This window comes from Anas platyrhynchos, chromosome 1, assembly GCF_047663525.1.
Source record: "Anas platyrhynchos isolate ZD024472 breed Pekin duck chromosome 1, IASCAAS_PekinDuck_T2T, whole genome shotgun sequence".
NCBI classification, from domain to species: Eukaryota; Metazoa; Chordata; class Aves; order Anseriformes; family Anatidae; genus Anas; species Anas platyrhynchos.
The window spans coordinates 128,010,777-128,032,552 of NC_092587.1; the positions used below are offsets into that span (position 1 = coordinate 128,010,777).

The following is a 21,776-nucleotide window of genomic DNA, read 5'->3' on the forward strand; positions in this document are numbered from 1 at the left end:
AGAAGGGACAATCAGAAGGTTTGCTTCAAAAACTTGCTCCTGATCCAAACTCAAATGTTACTGTTAACCCCAGAAGACTTACAATCAAGGTCCTGGAGCAACTCTCTTGGGAGGTGACCTAAATAAATAGCTTCTCCATAAGCACTCACTATGCCGTTTTGTGTCTTCTAAGTTCTCATTATGTATTTTTTCAGCTACCAAGGAGGCTGTAACCATGACGAGAAAAGAAATGCTTATTTTGCTACCTATCATTGTTGCCTTGGGCAGCTCTATCTTCCTGTATCCAACTGCCTTTGTCTCAAAATCTAAGAATAAGACAGACCTTAAGGTCAACAGCTGACGTCTTTGTATAGTGTCTGTAGAGTGCTGACAGAATCTGATTCTGACCTGTGACTGTGGTATACAGATGTATTGATAAAAGACAACAAATAACACAGCCATCCCAGGATCCAACATACTGCATGTGAGTCACTCTTTCAAAAAAGAAACCAGGTTATTCGCACCCTCTTTAATCTTGCATGTACGAACTTTTTTAAAAGTGAGGTTATAGCCAAAAATGACTTTTCACACAGAAATACATCATCATGTAGTCCATCTTGCCTCCCTAGGTCTCAGCAAAAGAGAGGTCCTTCTAAAGAAAGAGGGCAGAGGTGTGATGTTCACTGTCTTCACTGCAGGATTGTCCCACAATGTACCTCACTGCAGGAACTAAAAGGAAAACACAAAACAATAAACCCAAACGTTAGCATTCTCAGCATGTGGCTAGAAACTTGAGCTAGGATTAGCAGTCAGCAGTTCTGAATCCCTAAATTACTCTGGCCAAGCCACTTAGGCCCTGTTTACATTACATTTCCAGCTGTATGGAAATATGAAAGCTCGGATTTTTCTAAAGCCCCCAGTGTTAGGGATTTCCTCAGTTGATGGATGTGTAGTGTCCGACACCTCTTAGAGTGGCTTTCTGCAGTATCTCAAACCACAAGGTGCTTTTAAAATTCAGGCTTTATTTAATCTGACCCAGTTGTTCTGCCTCTCAGCAAAGCATTGATTTTGTGAAATCTTTTTTTTTTTTCTTGAAAGAAAATGAAGGAAGGAAGGAAGGAAAGAAGGAAGGAAGGAAGGAAGGAAGGAAGGAAGGAAGGAAGGAAGGAAGGAAGGAAGGAAGGAAGGAAGGAAGGAAGGAAGGAAGGAAGGAAGGAAGGAAGAGAGGGAGGGAGGGAGGGAGGGAGGGAGGGAGGGAGGGAGGGAGGGAGGAAGGAAAGACAGGACAAGTGGCAGAGAGACTGCACTGCTGGCTGCTGAGGGAGCTGAACACTCTGGACACTGCAGTGATGCAGCAGTGACTGCTGACGCTTCTGACTTGCAAGGTCTATGTGCACAACCTCACAACCGATATGAAATACCTAAAACCAGGGCCTGAATGGAGCCATCTCTTCTCTTGCCCTTGTCCATGTGCTCCCCGCTGTGCCAGGGTCAGAGACCAGGCAGTCATGCAGTGAGTATGCTCAGCTTGGTGATCTGGCTGAAAACCAGCTCTGCTTATAAATAGATAAATAAATAGATCATCTAGACTGAAAAAATCTAGACCATATGAATGTCAGGCCTACCAAGAGGGGAGATCAAGCCTACTCCTTGCAGCTTTATTATGTACTTAGGTTGGTTTAAGCTGCTTCCAAAAGCATGCTCTGAAATGTAATGCAAAACACATTAACAGCATGATGAACTTCAGGTCACTTCAAGGTCTTTAGAGCTTTTGAAGGCTGCACCTGAGGGTGATCTGCCAGAAAAAATGAGCAAATCAAACAGAACAAACAAAAATCTTCCTTGCCACAGAAGATGTTTGGTGAGCTAAAAGAGCTTGGCACAGTTCCTTTCTCAGTGGACCCACCTCTGAGACACCCAGAACCCTGAAGATAATGCCATGATTAATTGCTTCAAGTCTCAGAAGGATGAGGGTGAAGAACAAAGAAAGGAACCATATGGTGACCTCACAGAAGTCTGAAAAAAAGAGGCCAGGAAGCCCAGGTAGGGAGAGATTCCCAAAGATTAGAAGGAACGTGCAGAGATCACTTTCGTTCATTGAACACTGTAGAAGTCCTCGAGTGAAGGATGAGGAGGAAGCAGGTGATGATAAACATCTCCCCTTCGCCTTCTTTGGCACCTCCTGTTACAGTCACAGTCACTTTCCTGCACTTCACTCTGCTTCAGTGCATTGTGGAGAGCAGCAGTTTGCCTTCACTCCTTCCAATACAACTGCAAACAGCAGCTTCTGGATTAGTCTCCCCTGAGTCCTGTGACCCAGACATAGGCTTGGAACTAACCCACCCCTGCTCCCCAAATTCCCCTGAGATCAGAAGGGGAAAGGCCAAGGCTACAAGTGATGAACTTCACTGTGCCAAGCTGAATGCTGCAAGCTTCAGAAGACAGATGTGTCCCTCCTTTTATTGCAAATCCCCCCATTTGTGCTCATTTAAGCATCTGTACTTCTAGGAAAATAAATTGGTTTTGTACAAATTCTCACATCTGTTACTTCTATCTAAAAGCCAAAGCATATTGTGCAGAGCAAAATATTCTCTTCCTGTCTTCTAATACCCCTACAGGTCCACACACTCTGCTTATGAGCAGTCATCTGTGCAGACCAGCAGGCAGCAGAACTACAGCAGACTATACAACAAAAACACACCATTTTGGAAATGCATTGCATGCAAAACAGCACATAGTGCAGTTAGTTTCAACAAAAAAGTGTTCAGCAGTGTTAGATTTATAAGTCTAGGCTTTGTGCCATAATAATGGTGTTTTGGAGGGACTGGGGTAAAGAAGGGAGACTTGCTATATGAGAAGAAGCTCTGTTTGTGTTTGTTACTTCCAGCATAAGCTATGCTTATATATAGCATATGCTACACCAAAGGTAAAACATTAGGTAAAAAGGTAAAAGGTCAATTCCTGAATACTGAGGGAATGCACAAGATGGGCAGAGGATTCCTTCCTGTTTGCAGCACGAACTTCAATTCAATCTACAAAAGTCCACTGGAAGTGTGAAAACAGTGCTAGTTATCCAAAGCGTGCAGCCCGGGAGTTCTTCCTGCAGTATCCTGATACTTGGGAACAACCCCACCTAGAAGCTGGAACGGTTAACCCCACCTAGAAGTGGAGGATTGGTCTCCAGTGCTGGATGTAATCTCAGAGTGAGTTGTGCCGTCCCCTTAACATCAATGTTCCTACAAACGTACTTTATCCGTTGTAAAGCCAAAGCTATTGTTTGCACATGGCCACACAGGGTTATGTATACTGCATATCAGGATGAAACACAGCCAGGCCCGTGTAGAAGTGAAGTGACAGAAACATGCTGTCACTAGACAGATCCCAAACTTCATGTCATATAGGACAAGAACAAGTCCAGGTCACTGCTGCAGCTCAAGATCTTCTGTGATGGCCGGGTATTGATGAGATTAGGTGAGATTTTTTAACGAGGAGATAATACCTGTTGGGTAAATACAAAGAAATAGTGGATGAGCAATGGGAAAAAGAATGCCATCGCACTTCAGGAGATTCTGAACAGAGGTTTCCATCAATTAATCTGTGGTGTGCTTTTCTTACCAGCATGTTTGATGAAAACAATGCTTTATTCCAAACAGGCTCCCAAGACTATGACAGTAGCAAATATATTTGAGAATAATAAGTCATGGGGCTGCTACTTTACTTTTCCAATGACTATTTTGAGGTTTTGTACAAGCCCACTTCTCGTTAACCAATGTTCTAACCGAGATAGTTATTCACAGTAAGGCCTACACCTACTTGCTGAGTTGTTGCTATGAGCATCCATCAGCTCCACATAATGTATAAGAGACATAAGCACCGGCAAGCCAGCTCATTCTTTGCAGACTAATAAATCAGCACATGTCTCCAAGCTGAAAATTAATAAGTGCAGATAATTCTCTGTAAGTGTATCTGGCAATTTGAATCACGATGCAGCACATACAGTTGAGGATGCAGAAGACAGATTCTTTTTTTACTGAAATGAAAATGCAGTATTTCACGCTTAGGCTTGAAAGGAGTATAGCTTAATAAAATAAAGCTTATGATTCAAGTCACTGTTTTACTTCAAAACTAATTTATCGTACCTTTTACACATGCTGCATATGATGAACAACGGCCTTGGATAATTACTTTCCTCACAAAGCGTGGGATCAAAGGATATGTTTTAGATGTGTGGCCACAGATACGACCGTGCTGATGAATTGCAAATAACCAGCTTGAGAGCTGGTGATGTGTACTCTTTGATAGCTGTATGGTTATAAACTGTCTTTCCCATGACAGTCCCAATGTGAGAAAAGCACTAGGATTTGGGTGTTGTGTGGGTTTAAATTAAAAGCAAATTTGGCTGTGTGCAAATATAATTGCTAACAAGGAAAAGAGAACTGCACAGGTCACTTTTGATATATAGGTGTGGCAGACTTCGTTCATCAAAACTAGCACTGCTCCTTGCACCCCATTAGAATCCAGCTTGATTTGCAGATCCTAAACAGAGTCTATAAAAATTGTGGAGGGTTGAGGAGCAATTCCTGTCTAAATCTATAGTTCAGCCAAGCCCAACATGACATCATTGAATCATTGAAAGACAATTTTGTTTACTGTTCCAAACACAAATCACATTTTTCCCACCACATTCCAGGTAAGCTGTGGCAGAAAGTACTGCTATCCACAGCAAAAGGCACAAACAGCATCCCACCCCACACTCATGTGGGGTTGATCCTTCAAGGGTCTCTGTAATCACACTTCAATGAGAGCTAACAGAGGTCACTCGCAGTCAGGAAACCCAACAGAGATTTCCTTTACCCTGTATCTGTGTTTTAAGTGATCAACACTCTGCAACAACACACAGCCTCTGAAAGGCTCAGTCTTCACTCTAACATTTTAGGAAGGCCTCAGCACTTTGTAGGATTAGACACATACTTGGCAGCAAATACCAAAACAACAAGTAAGCGTAGCCAAAGTCAAGCTGGTAACACATCTTGCATGATCAGGGCTCTGTGTCTGCACTAACACATTCACCCATGCACTCCTATCTAGCAGATTAGTTTACAGCTTCCAGTTAACAACATTCATGTTTTGAATATGCCATGCATGGCTTTAATTCCAGTTTGTGCAGGTATAAGAGGAAGACTAGTATATAGTTATTCAGCTTTTTCACTGGAATATTTCTCTTTTTTGACACCTGGGCCAAAAAGGCAGTGGTTCCTGCTGGGGAGGCGGCTGCCTGCCTACCTCTGACTTCTTCCCCAGTTCCCGTGCTGCAACCTTTGGCTGCTATTCCCAGCCTCGGTGCCCGCCGGCCTCTCCTATACACATTTCCCATAACTGGGATCCTTGCTGGAAGGACTGGAGCCCGGGCGGTGGGAGGCTCAGCCCACCAGGACTCTTTTCACAGCGGGAAATTAAAAAGCACTGCCTCTTGTTCGCCCTGTTCCCATTTCATTATTCTGCTGGAAGGTGTTATTATCTGCTCTGGTTAAGGGTGACACCTGCGGCAAGCACTGTTGATTCAAGCTGAATAGAAAGCAAGTTATTTAATTTATTTTTTTTTGGTTGGTAGCAGCCGAAACAAGAGAGGAGAGCAGAACGGCTGCGTGGGCACCGCGGCAAAACCACCATTCTGCCTTGTATGTGACAGCTTGGAAGAAGCCGTGTCCCCACAGCAGTCCGACAGCACTACTGCCCCCGTTTAAACACCAAAAGGACTTAAAACTTGAGTAACTGGAGTACCGCTGACTGAGGGACCACCACACCCCCGGCCCCGCCACACGGCCCTGACGCTCCCGCCCGCCCGGTGGCACCGCGGCGCCCCCTGCCGCCCGCGGCCCCGCACGGCAGCCTGCAGCCGGCTCCGTGCCCCAAAGGCTTGCTCTTGATAAAATCCTCTTTTAAACTGATGTTAAATATATATATATATATATATATATATATATATATATATATATATATAAATTCTAAGCCGTTAGGATATGTAATTGTTGGAAATCGGTTTTCACATTTTTCGGTGAGGAGAAGGAGCGCGTTTGTTTTCATTCTCCTCTCGTCGACAGCACTGCCCCTCCTTCCCGAATTTACCCGGGGTCCTGCTCATAAAAACTTATAAATGTGCCAATAAATAACAGCACCGCTCCTCTCCACCCCCAGCGCCAATGCCCTGCGTGCACGGGCTGCTGCCACACGGGGAGGAGAGCTCAGAGGGGGCCACAGCGTGGCAGCATGCTCGCTCCTCTCCCAAATCTGGCACTTTCAGGGGTGTTGAATTATTATTGTTATTTTAATATTCCCCCGCCCCGCGAGGAATTTGAGCGCAAGTCACATTTGGGTCACAGGCATTTGAGACACATTCATCATCACCACCATCGATTAGATAGATAGATAGATAGATAGATAGATAGATAGATAGATAGATAGATAACGAATAAATAAATAAAGTCCTCAGCCGGTGGACCTGTTTTTATTCACGTAAAGCCCCCGCAGTTTTTATTTCCAGCCCCACCTCCCCTCAGCCCTCCCTCCCCTCACAGCGCCGCGGGCGCCATTGGCTGAGGTGCCCGGGCGGTGGCGGCGGCCGCGCATGCGCGGGGCGGCAGCGGGCGGGCGGCGGCGGGAGCCGCGCGCGCTCCTCCGTTTCTCCCCCCTCCCCCCCAACCGCTCCCCGGGAGACCGTTAACGGCCGCCCCCCAACATGGCGGGCAAGGAAGGTAGGCTGAGGAGATTTGGGGGTTGGGAGGGAGTGTGGGGGGGAGGTTGGTGTCCCCCCGCTCAGCCCCTGGCTCCTCTCCCCCCCTCATGGCAGCGCTGGAGGACACGGTGGAGGAGCGCGTCATCAGCGAGGAGTACAGGATCTGGAAGAAGAACACGCCGTTCCTCTACGACCTGGTGATGACACACGCGCTCGAGTGGCCCAGCCTCACCGTGCAGTGGCTGCCCGACGTCACCAGGTGAGGGGACGGCGGGATGAGACCCCCCCCAGCACACACACACACACGCACATAAGGCACCCGGCTCTGGGGTTGTTTGACCTGCCCGCCCGAGGGTAAAATCGACGGAGGTTTGGTAAAAAAAACAGCCGTCGCTTGCTTGTTTTGGACTGTCGTGGTTTATTGTGCTTGCAGCGGTCAAAACCCTTTGGGTATGCGGAAGCTTTGAGGAAAAAAAGTCATAATTCGGTACCCTAGGGAATGGTAGCTCAGCTAAATAAAAGATGTCATGAGGTGTGAGGGGATAAATCTTTGCCACTTCACAGATAGGAGACACAACAGTCTTATATTGCAAATTCCCAGAAAACTAAGAAACAAACTCAACTTCTTGAAGATTTTTCTTAATTTACGCTACAAATTATTCTGTAGAAGCCGTATCATCTCTCTGTTTTCTTGTTTGTTTTCTTGCTGTTCCTAGTTTGAGATTATTTAAGGGGTTATTGTTCTCATAAGGCTGATGTTTGTGCCTGGCTTGCTGTTGACTTCTGGTGCTTTCCCATTTTTCCACCTCCCTCTGAAAGTTGTATGCTTGCCAGTTAATTTCTTAAAGAGTTTTGGAGATGAACATAGATTCTGTTCATGCATCAGCTACTAGAGAGGTTCAGCTGTCAGAGTACCCACTCAGCTATTGTAATCTGGATACAGTCAAGTTTTCAATTATCTTACATGTAAAGTTCATGGGATAATTGGAGGATGGTCACTTCCCACTCTGAAATTCCACCTTACATAAATGATATTTTGCTTAGTGGCTAGATAACCAGTTTTGCATACCAGGATGTCTGGGGGAAGATGTTAAGAGATGTGAGCTAACTAATCATGGCATGGAGAAAATGGAGTGGGGATTTGAGGGTGTGGAGCCCTTATGAGGAACACTTCTGCTTGCCTCGTGTTTTGCAGATTGACTTAATGTTCAGTTTAAAACCTGGTATTTCCAATTACCCAGTGTCAAAATATGTAAGCCATTTAAGGCAAGGACTGTCTCTTTGTATGGCACCTGACATGATGGGACACCTGTTCCTGATGCAAGTAAGTGTGCGTGCATTCTGTGTGCATTTCCTTTTTGCTGTCAAAATGTATGTATTGTATTACACTGCCTTGGAAGCAGTGTTAACAATACCTACGGTGGTTTATGGTTGCTTAAATGACTCCTGCTTGCTTGGATTCAGACAGCCTAATTGTTTTTTTTTTTTTTGCTTTCAAAAATGCAGAAGCTGCTTGTTCTTGACTGTTCAATTCTTTCCTTTAGGAAACAAATGTCACTGCCCCTCCAGCCTTTTGCTGGTTACCAAATACTGCATTTAACCGCCAGAAGAGGAGTTTGATCTGGTTAGACAGGTTTAGTTTAAAAACAAGAATCTGAAAGCTCTAATAAAATAGTAACCAGTAAAAGCTCATAAAAGAAGTAACTAAAATATGTTGCCACTTTCCTCAGTTTGTGTGTTTTATAGAACATAGCATCAATAGCTTTCTAAATCAGTACCGTGCAATTGCTGGGAGAATTGAAGATACAAATACGTGTTAGTATCACCATGTAGCTACTGTGCAAATTTCAGTTGTCCCATTTGAGTAACAACGGCAGTTCTTACTGATTTGTATCATCACGCTGGGCTAGCTGGCTGTCTCACTGGATTGCCTGTGTCAGTCTAGCTCACTCTACTGCACAAGTCTCTTGTGACAAAATAATCTCTTCTGCAAGTCTCTTTTTTTTTTTTTTTTTTTTTTAGCTCCCCAAAGAAGTTTGGATCTTGAGTTCTATTGATGCTAGCTCTCTAGATTCCAGAACTAAGCATGTGATTTTATTCCATGAATTAATTATTCCAAACAGGCCAGAAGGAAAGGATTACGCGCTGCACTGGCTGGTTTTGGGAACACACACCTCTGATGAACAGAACCACCTGGTTGTTGCAAGAGTCCAGATTCCCAACGATGATCAGTTTGATGCTTCTCAACATGACAGTGAGAAAGGAGGTGGGCAGAGCATGAGTTCTTAAATTATACTTTAGCAATAATAGCACTAATAAGTGTCCTGTCAAAGGGTATTCTAACTTCCTGTTAAATACTAAAGCTGGTGAATCCTTACCAGTTCAAACTAATTCTAGATCATTAGCAGCAAACAAATTCTTCCAAAGTAAGAAGTTTCCTCTTTTTATCTGATGCTATGATGTGCAATTCCTACTAGCATTTCTGCCAACTTTGTTTGTTATGATGAGAACCAATATACTTCTAACAGACACTAAAGCTCTGGAAGAGTTTATGTCAGAGAGGATTCAACATACCTAAACTGTCAGCAGTGTTGTGCCATGTGCTGCATGTCTTTCATAGGCTTTCCTGTATTGTTATGCTAAGATTTGTACTGCTGTTTCTTGAGGTGGGAGAGAAGCCTGAAATGCTCTTCAGCCCATTTTAAGTAGTTGATATGATCAACTGACTTTTTTTTTTTTTAATCACAAATATAGAGTTTGGTGGCTTCGGATCTGTGACTGGCAAAATTGAAACGGAGATTAAAATTAACCATGAAGGTGAAGTAAACCGTGCTCGTTACATGCCACAGAATCCCTGCATCATTGCTACAAAAACGCCGTCCGCTGATGTGTTGGTGTTTGACTACACTAAACATCCTTCAAAACCAGGTGGGTCAGACTCCTTGAAGCTAAGCAAAATGCCTTGTACGGTGAGTTAAACTGGTATTTAACTAACTGGGAGGAGAGGTGATGGGCTCTACAATCAGAATATGAAGCCTCAGATCTTCAGGGACTTTAAATGTCTGGTTATTCTTAATGCCCTCAATCTCCAGAGCAGCACTCTGCTGTGAGGCTGATGCATGAAATATGATTATTGTGACAGAAACAGTGACAAAGATGCTCTTATGGATTCATGTGCAAGAAAAAGTAAACGAAGGGAATTTCCTCTCTTTCAGACCCAAGTGGAGAGTGTAATCCAGACCTCAGATTAAGAGGGCACCAGAAAGAAGGCTATGGTTTGTCATGGAACTCAAACTTGAGTGGACATCTTCTCAGTGCATCAGATGATCACGTAAAAAACACATCATTCCCCCTTTTTTTTTTTAAAAAAAAAGCTGTAACAGATAATTAGGGAAAAGCTGGCTGAGTGTAACTTTGTTATGTAGGAAAACTCTAACGTGTTATATTTCTGAAGGATGGTGGTTGGCTTTTGGCTATAATCAACAACCAGTTCTTTGTTATCAGTCTGGCTGAAGTGAGAACAGAACGTTCTTACAGATGTCTGCTGGAAGAAACTGGTGTGCAACAGCCCTCTAAACTGACTTGAATCTGAGGCCGCAAATTACTATGAAACTGATCCACTGCGCTAACAGCTAACTTTTTTTGTCACTTTTCTAAGTAAATCACAAGGTACTGAAATAGGGATGCTTTTTGTAAATTGCTGTTGTGATCTCAGAAATAATCTTTGGGCATTGAATTTGCAGAAAACTGATCGATAACTCAATTGACTTCTCATTTATGGCATGCTAAATGTTTTGTTTTTTTTTTTAAAAAAAAAACAAAGTACTGTTTGAAGAGTGTCATCTCTGTTTATACGTAGAATGTGATCCTTTTTTTTAAAGTTAACACAGCTAAAGTCCAGATGACAATACAACGTGGTTCTTATTTACAGACTGTGTGTTTATGGGATATAAGCGCTGGACCAAAAGAAGGCAAAATCGTTGATGCAAAAGCAATCTTTACTGGGCATTCTGCAGTAGTAGAAGATGTGGCATGGCATCTGCTCCACGAGTCTCTGTTTGGATCTGTGGCTGATGATCAGAAGCTTATGATGTAAGTTTGGGTTAGGGCAGTTTCTGGGTAGTACCTGCTGTGTGCTGTCAGTGTACTGGTCCAGAGCATGTGAATTGTCATTAAAAAAGAAAGATCTGCAATGGTCTGATGCAGCTTTCCAGTGCGATCAACTATAATAGTGCTGCAGATTCTCCAAAATCTGCATCTCCTTTGAAAATAAACTGTAATTAATCTGTATATCAGCTTCCTGATGAGAACTGCTTGTGTGCAACAGGCAAAAAGCCTGAAAGGTTTTGAAATAAAAACGGTAGCTTCAGTCTACTTTTACTAATGTACTCTCTTAAACTAATGTGTAGTGTAGTTTAAAAAAAAAAAAAAAAAAGAAAACTTAATTCTTGTTCTTTCTTACTCCCTCCTTCTCCAAACCCTTGACTGCGACAGTTGGGACACAAGATCTAATACAACGTCAAAGCCAAGTCACTCTGTAGATGCTCATACAGCTGAGGTCAACTGCCTGTCCTTCAATCCATACAGCGAGTTCATCTTAGCAACTGGTTCGGCTGACAAGGTTTTTACTTGTGTTTACTTTAAATCTGTTCATATTCTTAAATGATATTTCAAAAGCCATTATAGGAAAAATGATGTATTTTCCTTCTCCCAGACGGTGGCTCTGTGGGATCTTCGAAACTTAAAATTGAAACTCCATTCTTTTGAGTCTCATAAGGATGAAATTTTTCAGGTGGGTAAACTTTTTACACAGCCTGTAAGAAAATACTAATTAGTGACTGGGACAAGAACGTAGACTTTCATCTGGTGACCAAGCACAATGAATTCAGTGCTTAAAACTAAGCACTGAATTTTGGTTCAATTAATGCAGACTACTACATAGTTTCTTTCAATGACTGACAATGAAGCAAGTAGTCAACAACTTACTGCTGTAAAGATATTGGGAGCATGTAACTACCCTCAGTAAAGGTAGAGGTTTTCTCTGAAATGTCTTGCTGTGGAGAGAACTTAGCTTCATGTCTAATGCTGTGAACTCTGCCTTTTTAGTAGTATCCAAGTAACACTGAATTTTAGGCAATTAAGTTTCATCATAATGCAACTCTGTAACAGTGAAATAATGTTGGTTGCTTGGTTTGAAGAATCAAAGACTTTAAGGCAATCTATTTGTGCTGTAAAATGTGTGATGTACTGGAAGAAACTAATGTATTGGGTCTAGCCGTTGAGAATTAGTGGTCAGGTAGTGTTTATTCAGGATATCGTTAGAAATCAATAATTGTGCTACGGTCAAGTTTTCTCTTTCAATAGGTTCACTGGTCTCCTCATAATGAAACAATTCTTGCTTCGAGTGGTACTGATCGTCGGCTTAATGTGTGGGATTTAAGGTGAAGAGCAATTCCTTTCATTTGCTGTCTATGGACAAATATTTAAAAAAAAAAAAATAAAGCCTTCAGACTTGCTTTATCTGGTAGACTTTATTTATACTGTTTTTTAGCCTTCCTAGCTTGCTTAACTCAGACCTGGCTGTTCAAGCAGCACAGTATTTCTGATGTTACTTTTCTGTGAGGATTTCTTGCAGATAAAATTGCTTTCTGCTGTCTTTAGTGCTTTCTGCCTCAGCCTGCTTCACAGGTTAGATTTTATTTCAGTACTGACAACAAAACTGTTTGTTTTGTATCTGTGGCGTGTAACCTTTTAACAGTGAGGGAAACCAAAAGCAGTAGCAAATTCTGGAAACAAAGGCTAGGAACTGGTAAATTAAATTGATACAGGTTGCAATTTTGCTCTTTAATAAAAGGTATAAACTACTTTCTTGCAGTAAAATTGGAGAAGAGCAGTCTGCAGAGGATGCGGAAGATGGGCCTCCTGAACTCTTGGTATGCTTTTGTCCAGATTTCAACTGCTGACAAGCTATATGGCAGTATGATGCCTTGTGACTGCTACTAAAACTGCAGCAATTCTTGCACCTTCTCACTTACCCAGCTTTTAATGCACTGATGTAATTTGCAGTGGCTCCCTCTGTTCAGTTCTAAAGACAGTGATTTTCAAAGCTGCACTAGATGTGATTTACACATCTTCGTTTTTGATCATCCTTAGTTTGGTCGTGTGCTTGTCAGTACTCTCACAACTGAAAGTGTGTAAAGCCATGGCCTGAGACTGTTTATTTTGCCTTAGACCAAGTAGGTCTGTGTAGCCAGCTTTAATGATGAAAATAAAGGAAGTCCAAAGCTTAGGTTTTGTTTTTGTTTCCTCAGGAAATAAGCTACTAAAAATGCTTATACCTCGTTTTCTCCACTTCCTGTGTAAACTGTACAAGTGCTAGTATAATTAGATGAGAAAGTGGTTATAAAATGTGGCTGGCTTTCGTAGCCCAGTCTTGTGTGAAGTAGCACCTTTTCAGGGACGTCATTTGGCTGTTCCTATAACATGAACTGCTGTCTTAAATGCTGCCTCAGCAATTGCATCCATGTCCATAAGCAATGAATAAAACATGTTATTTCGCACACACCTTCTTTACATCTGTATTGTGAACCTCTAGCAGCAACTTTTTCATCTTTGTACAGTCGTCAGCATAACAAATTTAACTTCTGAATCTCTGTTTTTCAACAGATTTTTCTTTAGAGATTAAATGGCTCGCTGAAGCTTGTGTTCTTTGTTCATTTTTGTTGTTGTTGTTTTTAACAGTTTATTCATGGAGGACACACTGCCAAAATTTCAGACTTCAGTTGGAATCCTAATGAGCCTTGGGTGATCTGCTCTGTATCGGAGGACAACATAATGCAGATATGGCAAATGGTGAGTGTCAAAACAGCTCCTGAGTTCCTCTGAAGCTTGTTGCATAAATGGAACTGAAATGGCTTGTTCTTCCTAGAGCAGCTTGTGCCTTCAGTGACTGAAAGCAGTCTTTCCTCAACATTTCTCACACTATGTGATTGGAGAGTAAGACTTTCAAAAGAAAAACAGTAAAACAGCCTGATTAGATGCAACAGATATCTAATTCTTGACTCTGAGACTTAGGTACTAGTTCATGTTAATATTTGTGGCAGTTGGGAATTTGTATCTGCTACTAGCAAAGACTTGATTTTTTTTTGCCTGTTGACTGAAGCAAGATGCCTTTTAACTCTGCAGTTAGTTCACAGTATTTTACATTATAAGAACCGATCCTATAAAAATGGAATAAAATTACTTTGCAATAACACAAGGCCCATCTTTAACCAAAAACATTTATCAAACTTAAAGTTGTGTCACAGGTCAGCCTTTCAGTTAGCTTTAATACCTGTTCTTCAGTTTATTTTGTGTGTTCAGGCTGAGGTTGAAGCATGTCCAAAGAAAGAAATGTTCATGTTAAGGAATTGAATGGTTAAGGCTTATCCTACTGAAATAAAATAATGTCGGAGAGCAACTGCTGATGTCTGGCCATTGTATGCATGTTCCAGAGTTTGGCTGCCCTTTAAGAAAAGGCAGAGAGAGGTCCCCTTAAGAAGTGGATGATTTCTCTATCTTCTTGGTATTATCACATTTGTTTATATGTTAAGTCTAGAAGTTTGCTTAAAAACAGTTGTCTACCACTTATAATGTAACGTTTTGTGTCTTTAGGCAGAAAACATTTACAATGACGAAGAACCAGATATAGCACCAGCAGAACTGGAAGGTCAAGGGACGTAACTTCTCTTCCTTAAGAAAGTACTAGATGTGACATAGTAATATAATTTGACTACTGTATAAATTTAAGGGGGAAAAAAAAGCAGAAGCATTATATCAAAGCAAGAATATCCTTAATCGGGCACAAAAAAGGTTGTATAGTAAAATTGTCATGGGATACCCTTAGTTATTTGGGCACCTTGAGCTATTGTATACTGTACAGCAGTTAGCTTTTAGGGAAAATAAGAGTGACTGAATACCCGTGTCTATATTTTTAAACAAACTTAGTGGGTTCCTGTAAATAAAACAGTTAAGTCTTCACTCTTCCCACAATGAAATTGCAAAAAAACACAAGTTTTTATTGATATGTAAAAAGAGCTTTTCACTTTTACATAACACTTTTGGATTGGCTTTGCATAAATAAAATTTATTAAATAAAATGTGTTTATTATTGTCTGTTAACATAAGGTAAATGCCTTCTTGCCTGAATATAAGACCTCATAATAGAGAGGAGTCTCATTTAATTTCTGTAATAAAGGTATAGAAAGTTCATGATGCATCTCACAACTAGACACCTGGGGCTATGAGGTGTGTTGATGATGTGGAAGACATAGAATAGGTAACTATATACATAAATATATAATTTCTTTTCTGAAGGAGATTTAAAGGGGTAGGAGTTTTGATGTAACTTTTCATGGTCCGGATGGGAATGCTGTAGCGCGGATGCTTCCTAGGTCTAGTAGCTTAATGTTATGTTCCATTTTTACAAGCATCGATGCTTAGAAGCTGGGTAGGAAGGAAGGAAATACGGCTTCAACAAGTGAGAGAGTTAACTTCCATGAGGCAGCTGGGTACCAGTGCAGTACTATCAGTTAATGGTTAGCCAAAGCTTGCCCTCTCCATGATAAATATAACAGCTGGAATGTGACTAGACAGCTGTGGCCCAGCATTTTGTTCCTCAGGAAGATGTGCTTCTGTATACCAGGGAGAGCTAGCTTCTTCCCAGCATGTCTTCTGCTCCTTGTCTCCCTGTGCTGGTACACAAAGGCACAGCAATGCAGCGGTGCCACAAAGAGCTCGTGAACTTCCTTGTGCACTGCTTGGTCAGTGGTCTTTCAGCTCAAAGAGTCAACATCTGTTGACAGTGCATCTAAGCAGGCCAGCAGTTTTCTTTCTTGTCCTGCCTCCTGTGCACTTTGTTGGAACACCGGAAGTACTCCACAAGTACTCACCTGAAGGGAACTGTTGCAGTTGTGGATGTTAATTTAATTTGCAAATGGCTGCAAACGATAAGTATTAAATGTGCTTAACTCAGGGCCTGAGCAAAAATCGTACCCACTTCCTTTTGACATACGCAGCTTTCGAACAATAGGAAATGAAGAGGTCAATACCCTGATATTTACAGGAAAAAGCAAAAGTGCTTACCAGAGGGCAGGGTAGTGGCTCTTCCAGGCACAGACTTTGCTGTTATGTGACTGCTCCTGTTGCTGGTGCTCTTCAGCTTTTACCTCAAGACCTACTGCCTGCTTTACTCCCCCATGCGCTGTGTGCTTCATTCCTGTTGTTTGTGATTTCAGCTTCGTGCTACATTTACGTGGTTTGCTGGAGTCTTCTTAGTGCCTTACTAACTGGAGAGGGGGAAGGGGGGATGAACGACTTACTGCAGCTCTCCCCTCATGGCCTTGTTTTAAACTCCCTGCCTGCTGTTACCAGGACCTCCTGGAGTTGCAGGCACTCAGTTATCATGCACAGACAGATCTCTTTCTCCACCTCTTTCTGGAATGGCTCTTCTACAAGTGCTGCAGGCAAGTGCAAAAGCACTTGAGTATTCCAGTGGAAGGCGGCTTCAGCAGCCAGGCTAACAGGAGGAGTCCCAGCTGCTGGGGGGCAGATGGAGCACTCCCCTGTTAACTCCCCTTAACTCTAGCTGCTAAAATGTCATGTCCAGGAAGTGGAGGTGCGCGTGCTCACTAAGCATGGTTTTGGTCTGACTGGTAGATAATCATGGGGAGGCCAGGGTGGGGGTGGCTGCTGCTGCAAGCAGTGATCTAACCTGGGAGGGCTGTTCAGGGGCCGTGCTCACAGCTCTGCCCCAGCTGGGTGACTCACCAGCTCCAGAAATGTCTCAGGCTCCCTACAGCAAGTGGAAGCTGGTGCTCCAGGGTGAGAGACCCTGGTGATGATCATTGCTGTAACTTTTACTTCAGCTTCTCTCAGCTCATTCAGGTAGGGACAACAGGGTTACAAAATATTATTGTAAATTAGTGGCATAGTCTTAAGAGAAACTTCAGTACTGATACAGTGCTATCGTACAACTGCTTTTAAACAAACAAGCATAATCACAGAATCATGGATTGTCCTGAGTTAGAAAGGACCCAGAGGGCTCATGGAGCCCACCACCCCTCGGGTCCTGTCGCTGTCCCCAGAGAGCAGAGCTCAGCGCCTGCCCCTCCGCTCCCCTCCTGGTGGAGCTGCAGGCCGCCATGAGGCCTCCCCTCAGCCTGCTCTGCTCAGGGCTGAGCAAACCAAGCATTGGTCTGTGTTCCTGGTTTCTGTTCCTGGAATTCCAGTAAAATTCACCTCACAAAGCCCTACTGCTCCCTTGGGAGCACTGAAGATTCAGGTAACTGGGGGTTAGGGATGCATGCACTGCCCACACTCACAGCTGAAAGACAAGAGTAAGGAGTGGCAGCAGGATGACATATGAAACGTATTATTATGAAACAAAATGAGAATTTTTCTTTCCCCTGATGAAAGTGCTGCACTAAATGCAGGCTTTATACTAATTTCTTCCCCTTGTGTCTGAATTGTCTTTTGCAATATACATGTTTACACACAACTTTCTTAAACAGTAGCAAAATTTCTTAAGCCTTATTTAGGTAATTATAGGACAGCTTAGTCTCCCAGCCAGTTCAAAGAATCACTGTTTATTGTAGAAATTAGCCTATGTCTCACTGACAGACACCTTGCAGTTAAGTGAGAACATGCTGCCAGGAAGATATTTTTTAACGTGAAGTCCTATACATTTTTTTGTGTTGCCTGGGTAGAACGTGAAACACAAGAAGGTCATTTTTAAGTCTATTTACTTATTTGAATCCTTTAATAATTTGATCTCAAACACTGATGCCCTCCATGTTAGTACTTACTGCTTATGCACTGCACTTAGCAGTAATAATGATGGAATTTGAAGTTTAAAATAGAAGACATAAAATAGTCAACCTGATCCATGGCTACAGTAAGATACTCATTCATTTGTGTGAAACAACAGCTACTTCAGGTGTACATATTAAGTTCCTTAAGTACTAAGTTACTCCTGAGGGTAGGTATGTGCTGGGGAGTAGAAAAAAACAGCAAGTGTTCACAGAATCACAGAATTTCTAGGTTGGAAGAGACCTCAAAATCATCGAGTCCAACCTCTGACCTAACACTAACAGTCCCCACTAAACCATATCACTAAGCTCTACATCTAATCCACCCTCCTTTATTTTCAAGGGAACTGCAGTTTGGAGACCCACCTTTTTTGGTACTAGCTATTTCCAAGTGCAGACATAACAAAAAATACAGAAAGTAACTTTGAGTGAGGAATTTTAGAGTTAGGAACTGCTAATTTAGAGTGAAATCCTAATTTGTTCTCACTCCTGCATACATCTTATGTAGCTTTTTCATCAAGAAAGTTATATTTTCTTTAATGTTTTCAGATTACACTGAGGAAATCTAAATTCTCTCATCTTTGTTCTGAAAAGGAAATAGAAATGACAAAAATGTGGAACAATCCAAAATTACATTTAAAACATGCTATTTTATTTCAAGAGACTTGTTTTCAGAAGTTGAATAATAAAATATTCAGCCACACAATGTAGTAAGACTAAGTAAACACTTCGGAAGAGTGGTCAGTAGCTGAAGAGAAGCAATATTACATGCTTCCAGCATAGTGTTGTAATTTTGATTAATTAGTCATGAAGCCACCACATTACTAGTTTGCATCACAAATGTTGGTCCTATTATTTTCTTCTCTATGAATGTCATGGGTTGGGTTATAAACTTGAAAAAAAAAAAAAACATCTATGTGATGAGTTGGAAGTGGTTCCAGGTAACCTAGGTTGAGATATATTAGAAGCCTGATACCTATACAGGGACAAAACTAAGGTAACGTGTAAAATCACTTCAGTTTGTCTCAACAAGACAATAAGTAATTTCAGCACTTTTCCTTTACTGTGCATGAAGAACTGTATTTTACTTGCACTGTTTTTATTATTGCATGTGAGACCCTAAAATATCAACTGCTTGATACCAGGCAACGTTTAGTATCTAGTCATTTGTTTCATGCCCTTATCCATAGAACACTTCAATAATTATCATTGGAGTCCACACTGTTATTCACACTATATTCAATATTATCATTGGTGCCCACACAAGGCTGAAGTTTCCACTTCAGCCTTGAAATAGCTGGACGGAGTCTACTCGTCAGCTGTGTATAGTCTACAGGGAATGAGAAATAGTTCATCAACACTCAGTTTGGTCTTGGGCTGTACAGCCACCCAAAAGCCAAAGGTGAGAACCTCAAGTACTTTCTTGAAATAGATCTTTAGAAGCAGTGTTCTCAGTGTAGCCTTGAATTACATTCAAAGTCTGCTTTGAGACAGAACTGTCACCGTCCAGAATGATCTGGGATTTGAGCACTTCGATCTCAGATCATTGTTTGACTAAATCCAAAATCAGGTGCAGCCTCAAAGCTAGAAAATAAGCAGTTTGAAAGGAAATTAAAGTCTTTATAGGAAGCACAATAGTCTTAAATTACTTAGAGGTGCAGGGTAAATAGGTGCCAGAGTCAGTAAAATCAATGAAAGCCAATACAGGTAGATGAGACTAAGTTAGGCTAATAAAAGAAAATAAACACTTGTTTCAAGAGGACAGGTCTAACCAGCAGGAAAAAGATAGATAATGGGAATTTTAAATGTAAAAAGAAATCACAAAAGAGGAAAAAGTAACTGTGAGGAGTAACTTACTAGAGGCATAAAAGCAAGTACCCTTTCCAAGTGCATCAGGAACACTTGTCCATCTGCCAGGGAGCGAAGCCCAAGCAAAGGTGAACTTAAGGGCTGAGGCAGCAGCTGGTGAAAGAGGTTCTCACAGAAGAGCTGCACTTCACAAGAACAGCTCAAATGTGCACATGTGCATGCACATGTACCAGAAGGGACTTCACATCTGACAAAAAAAAGTAATAGAACAAAATGACTCATCTATTAACAGTTATGTATAAGCAAACTTACCTCCAAGTTTACAAATATGACTTTTTTAAATAACAAAATCAGGATGACTGGAGTCATCCATGCACCTACTGACAGGAGCTTTGATTTCATATCAGTATGTGCCACAGTAAAGGGTAGAAAGAGTAGAGATTTTATTTAGAGGCAGCGCCTTTTGTGGAAATGGGTACTTTAATGGTGCTAACAGGTATGGAAAGGTCAGCAACTCAGCATTCCTCAATTTCCAAAACACTTGGCACATCCCTAGAAAAGGCTCAGGTGTAGGACTTGTACCACCCAGCTTTTATGAAATGGGGATCCTTCCCCCCTGTAATTCTATTTCTAAAGAGTACGCTATGACACTGCATTGATGTACATCACTAGTTAAATTCATTTTTCTTCTGTACTTTCCTCCCAGTAGAACAAAACCCACAGTTCTTACAATTTAGGGAAAGCTATCACATTTTAAGGAAGATGCCAAAGAGGCAATCAGAACCCTAATCATTACTAGGGCACCGAGAGAGAATTCTGCAGTATTAGTGACGCATGACCCTACTTCCCTGTGATGGCACGAGGAACTCTTGAAGTTACTGGACAACCCCACCACGTTTTTCCATGCTGAACGCAGTCTAACCATGGTAGGTTACCAACTGCAGCACTCAAGCAGCCAGCCACAGGGTCAGTCCATGCTCCTGCTCTCCGTGCTCAGACACGCCGCACCCCTCCTCATGCCCGCAGCCTGCTGGGTGCAAGTAGCTCTCCTACCACTCTCTGCCCCTGAGACTCCTCCTGGTAACTCAATCCTCCGACATCTCCGCAATGCCACCCTTCGTGGGGCACTTAACTTGAGCAGTACGCTTGAACTCACATTCCACATCTTTTAATTTTCGTTCTCGAGTTTCCAAACATACAGAAATGAGTTTGGTAGATCCGGTCAGACACAAATAGGATGTAAAAGAAAAACTCAGAGTCCAATATATTAAGCATACTTATTTACTTAATCTATACAGAATTGAGTAGATAAAATTTCAGATTCACATTAGTGAAAAATCTCTACAAAATGTTTTTGAAAAGCAAAACAAAGACTGCCTGTTCATTTATCATTTTTCCTCATGAAAGCAGACATGGGTTGTAAAAATAAAGCAGTGTGTTTAGCACAAACTAGATTTCTGCATCACTTTTTTCACAGTTATTTCCATCTACAGTCCAAAGAGGTAGATTTTCTGCAACACCTGAGAATTGAACTGTAACGTAACCAGGTGTAAGTGTAATGAAAGGAAGGACAAAACACTAGATACAGACCTAACTTACCTGTGTATGTATACACATACTCGGGTCTTGCATCACGTATAACTCAGCTTTTTTCGCAGCTTAATCATGGTGAAACTGTCAATCAAGCCCCAGAGTTTTGACAATTAGACATACTTATTCCAGGCTACATCAGCTTACAGCCCTGATTAAACAGTTTATGGTAGTGGAAGAAAGGCATTAATACAAGTTTACTTAAAAACCCTACTGGAGCCAATTTGGCTGCAGACTGGCAGTGCGATAGCCTGCTGTATGGCAGATCAGTTAGAGTGCTGAGCTTATCCCTTGATAAAAACTTGTATGGGGGTGTTATTTCTTATTTAAAACAACACTCTTTAAAGCAATGCATGAAAAGGTACTGACTGGTTTCAGGAAGCAAACTATAGCTCACCTTGGCCAGATGCAAAGTTGATGCGATATGGGAATGTTAAGGGTAGGAAAGAGAGATATCCCCATTTTTAAAGCCTCTCACTTGGGGCATTCTGCTTCATTTACAAATTAAGTCAGTAACAAATATAATTATATTGCTGTTCTATACATCTGTCAGGTCTCTAAAAGCCCTTTAAAATACTCTTGCAGCAGGGTCCAAAATTCGCTCTTGCCCCCATATAGAACAAGCACTATCAAAAGAATCATTACGTACAAATGTCCAAATAATAAGTTGTAAAAATAGAAAACTTCATGTCCTACCTTGCCAAGGGTATGATGCATCAGGTACAAAGTTTTTTCACTTTCCCTCGGGAAAATTATTTCATGCTTAGTGTTAGCTGAAAACCAGTTCTTGCAACAACTTTTTTTTTTTTTAAAAAAAC

General features: G+C 41.8%; 1 protein-coding gene across 1 annotated transcript; it reads left to right on the top strand.

The window, feature by feature from the left end:
• The first annotated feature begins 6,573 nt into the window (after nucleotides 1-6,573).
• Nucleotides 6,574-14,850, top strand: RBBP7 (RB binding protein 7, chromatin remodeling factor). Its single transcript, XM_027448019.3, has 12 exons — nucleotides 6,574-6,731; nucleotides 6,827-6,971; nucleotides 8,836-8,978; nucleotides 9,467-9,640; nucleotides 9,928-10,043; nucleotides 10,644-10,804; nucleotides 11,207-11,333; nucleotides 11,427-11,504; nucleotides 12,077-12,153; nucleotides 12,588-12,645; nucleotides 13,454-13,564; nucleotides 14,366-14,850. The coding sequence occupies exons 1-12, from the start codon at nucleotides 6,716-6,718 to the stop codon at nucleotides 14,432-14,434; spliced, it is 1,275 nt and encodes a 424-aa protein (XP_027303820.1). The 5' UTR covers nucleotides 6,574-6,715; the 3' UTR covers nucleotides 14,435-14,850.
• Nucleotides 14,851-21,776: the final 6,926 nt, after the last annotated feature.